The 2494-nt window shown below is 43.4% G+C and overlaps 1 protein-coding gene across 1 annotated transcript; it reads right to left on the bottom strand.

Annotated features, from left to right (window-relative positions):
• Positions 1–184: 184 nt before the first annotated feature.
• Positions 185–1309, bottom strand: LOC106867510 (uncharacterized). The gene has a single exon (XM_014912396.1). The coding sequence runs from the start codon at positions 1307–1309 to the stop codon at positions 185–187; it is 1125 nt and encodes a 374-aa protein (XP_014767882.1).
• Between the last annotated feature and the right edge of the window lie 1185 nt (positions 1310–2494).

The following is a 2494-nucleotide window of genomic DNA, read 5'->3' as shown; positions in this document are numbered from 1 at the left end:
AGCAATACAGCAAAGTAAATGTTGAAAGGATTGGTGCTAAGACACAACCTTGTTTCACTCCGCTGTTGATGTTGAAGCTATTTGATATTAAACCGTCAAACTGAATGGTAGCCTTCATGTCATCATGGAACGAAACAATGAGCTGCAGCAGTATTGGGGGACAGTCACATTTTCCAAGCACCATCTACAGTCCTGATCCGCTGACTGTATCAAATGCCTTTGCCAGATTGACAAATGCTATATACAGTGGTAATTGCTGCTCCCGGCATTTTTCTTGTAGTTGACGAATGGAGAAGATCATATCCATTGTTGAGCGGTTAGATCTAAAACCGCACTGGCTCTCTGGTAGTACTCTTTCTGCTAGCTTCTGAAGTTGTTTCAGAATGATCCTCGCAAAAGCTTTTCCAGTGATGCTCAGAAGTGAGATGCCTCTGTAGTTATTGCAATCTTCCTTGTCCCCTTTATTTTTATAGAGAGTGATGATCTTGGGATCTCTCATATCTTGTGGAATTTTTACTTCCAGCCAACACGTCTTTAGTAACTTGTATAAATGTGGAAGGTGGGCATCTTTGTTCTCTTTCAACACTTCAGCAGGTATATTGCCATTTCCGGGTGCTTTTCCGCTTGCAAATTCATCGATTACAGTGGAGAATTCTTCTTCCGTTGGTGGTATATCAAGTTCTGTCATTTCGGGAAGCTGAGGAATGGCTTCATCAAGCTGTCTATCAACATCTCGCACCTTTGTGTACAATTTAGAGTAATGTTCCACCCATCTTTCCATTTGTTCATTCTTGTCCGTCAGCTGGTCACCCGTTGCAGACTTGAGAGGTGCCACTTCACTCACTCTTGGTCTGATAGGAACTCTAATCATCTCATACATTTTCATGTCACTCGCCTGTTGAATTTCTAAGCATAATTTATCCCAGTACTGGTTGGCACATTTTCTAGTTTCTTTTTGAAGGTTGGATTTTGAAACACGTAGCTGTTGCTTTGTACTTTCTGTTGGCTTTCTATTGAGCTTTATGAAGATCTTGCGCTTTTTCTCAAGTAATGGCATTAGTATTGATGCATTGGCTTCGATCCAGTCCTCCTTGGAAAGTCGATCCTTTCCAAAGGCCCTCGGCGCAGAATCATGTATTGCTGATTTCATGTTGTTCCACATGTCGTCAGGGGATGAGCTATCTAAGTTTTGGAGTTGTTCTTTAACATATTTTTGAAATTTGGTTCTCATTGCTGGATCTTGGGTGTTTTTTGTGTTGATCTTAGGTTTCTTTGGTTTTTCGGCTCTTGGTGTTTTCTTTGTGACCATCTTTATCTTGGCTATAACCAACAGATGATCTGTGTTACAGTCTGCACTGTGGAAGGATCTTGTTTACCTCACAGTGTTGACATCATTCTTTCTGACGATGACGAAGTCAATCTGGTGCCAACGACCTGAGCTTGGATGGCACAAAGAAACTTTATGCCGGTCTTTGTCATTGTAGAAGGTATTTGCAATGCACAGGTTGTTATTTGTGCAGAATTCTAAGAGTCTCCAGCCATTCTCATTGATTTTCCCCAGTCCAAACTGTCCAAGGCAGTTGGGCCATGCTTGGTGATCAGCGCCTACTCTTGCATTGAAATCGCCCATGAGTTGGTCTGCCTTTGGGATACTGTTGATCACATCCTGAAGTTCCTGTAGAACTGATCTTTCTTCTCATTTTCTGCTGTTAGAATCGGGGCATACGCACTAGTGAGATGGGCCCTTCCATGATAGTGATGCGCTCAGATATGCCTCGAGGAATACAGATCTTGTTCAGCAATCTGTTGTGTACTGCGAACCTCACACCAAGGATTATCCTCTTATCTTCCCCAAGACCCTACCAGAAGAATGTGCGATTTCTTTCCCTAATGGAACGAGAGTCAGCAAGTCTTGTCACTTGCAGGGCAGTGATGTCTAAATTCATCCGTATGGGCTCCCTGTCAATGATTGCCGTTTTCCTGATGTCCTCTGTTTTGTCCAGGTCGGTAATGTCCATTCCGGTTGCCATTGTTCTGACATTCCAGGTCCCCAGTTTCAATGGGGTCAATTTCAATTTTCTTCCTCTTTTGCCAGGTGCTGGAATTTACGTCTGCTTTAAAGTTTTTGTTCTAGCTCCATACACCTTAGCAGCGGACAGACGTGGTGGATCAGCACCTTACTGACTGGACATTGCTCAGTTTAAGACGGTTGGTAGCTGATCAGTGCGATTGAATAATCACTCCCATCGTCGAAGATGACCCGTGGCAACATCCCGCTTCACCAAATAAGGATACCTTATAACCCATAACTTTCCTCTCCCGTGTTGTTAACCTTGCGTGTTACAGCAAGGATGAAGTGTCCTCTACATATGCTCTCTTTCTTTTTTGCAGCGTCCTCCCAGAAATTCTAAGTCCTTGGCAGGTTGTACCATCTACTGTCATTTTGGTAGCAGCACTAGTCTGACCTGACACACACACACATGACGTCCCCCTC

The sequence above is a fragment of the Octopus bimaculoides genome, chromosome 2, assembly GCF_001194135.2.
Source record: "Octopus bimaculoides isolate UCB-OBI-ISO-001 chromosome 2, ASM119413v2, whole genome shotgun sequence".
Lineage (NCBI taxonomy): Eukaryota > Metazoa > Mollusca > Cephalopoda > Octopoda > Octopodidae > Octopus > Octopus bimaculoides.
This window is presented reverse-complemented; position numbering and strand designations above follow the sequence as displayed.

Bases quoted from the DNA above. Each gene is read 5' to 3' on its own strand.
- LOC106867510 (XM_014912396.1), bottom strand. From the start codon at position 1,309: ATGGTCACAAAGAAAACACCAAGAGCCGAAAAACCAAAGAAACCTAAG.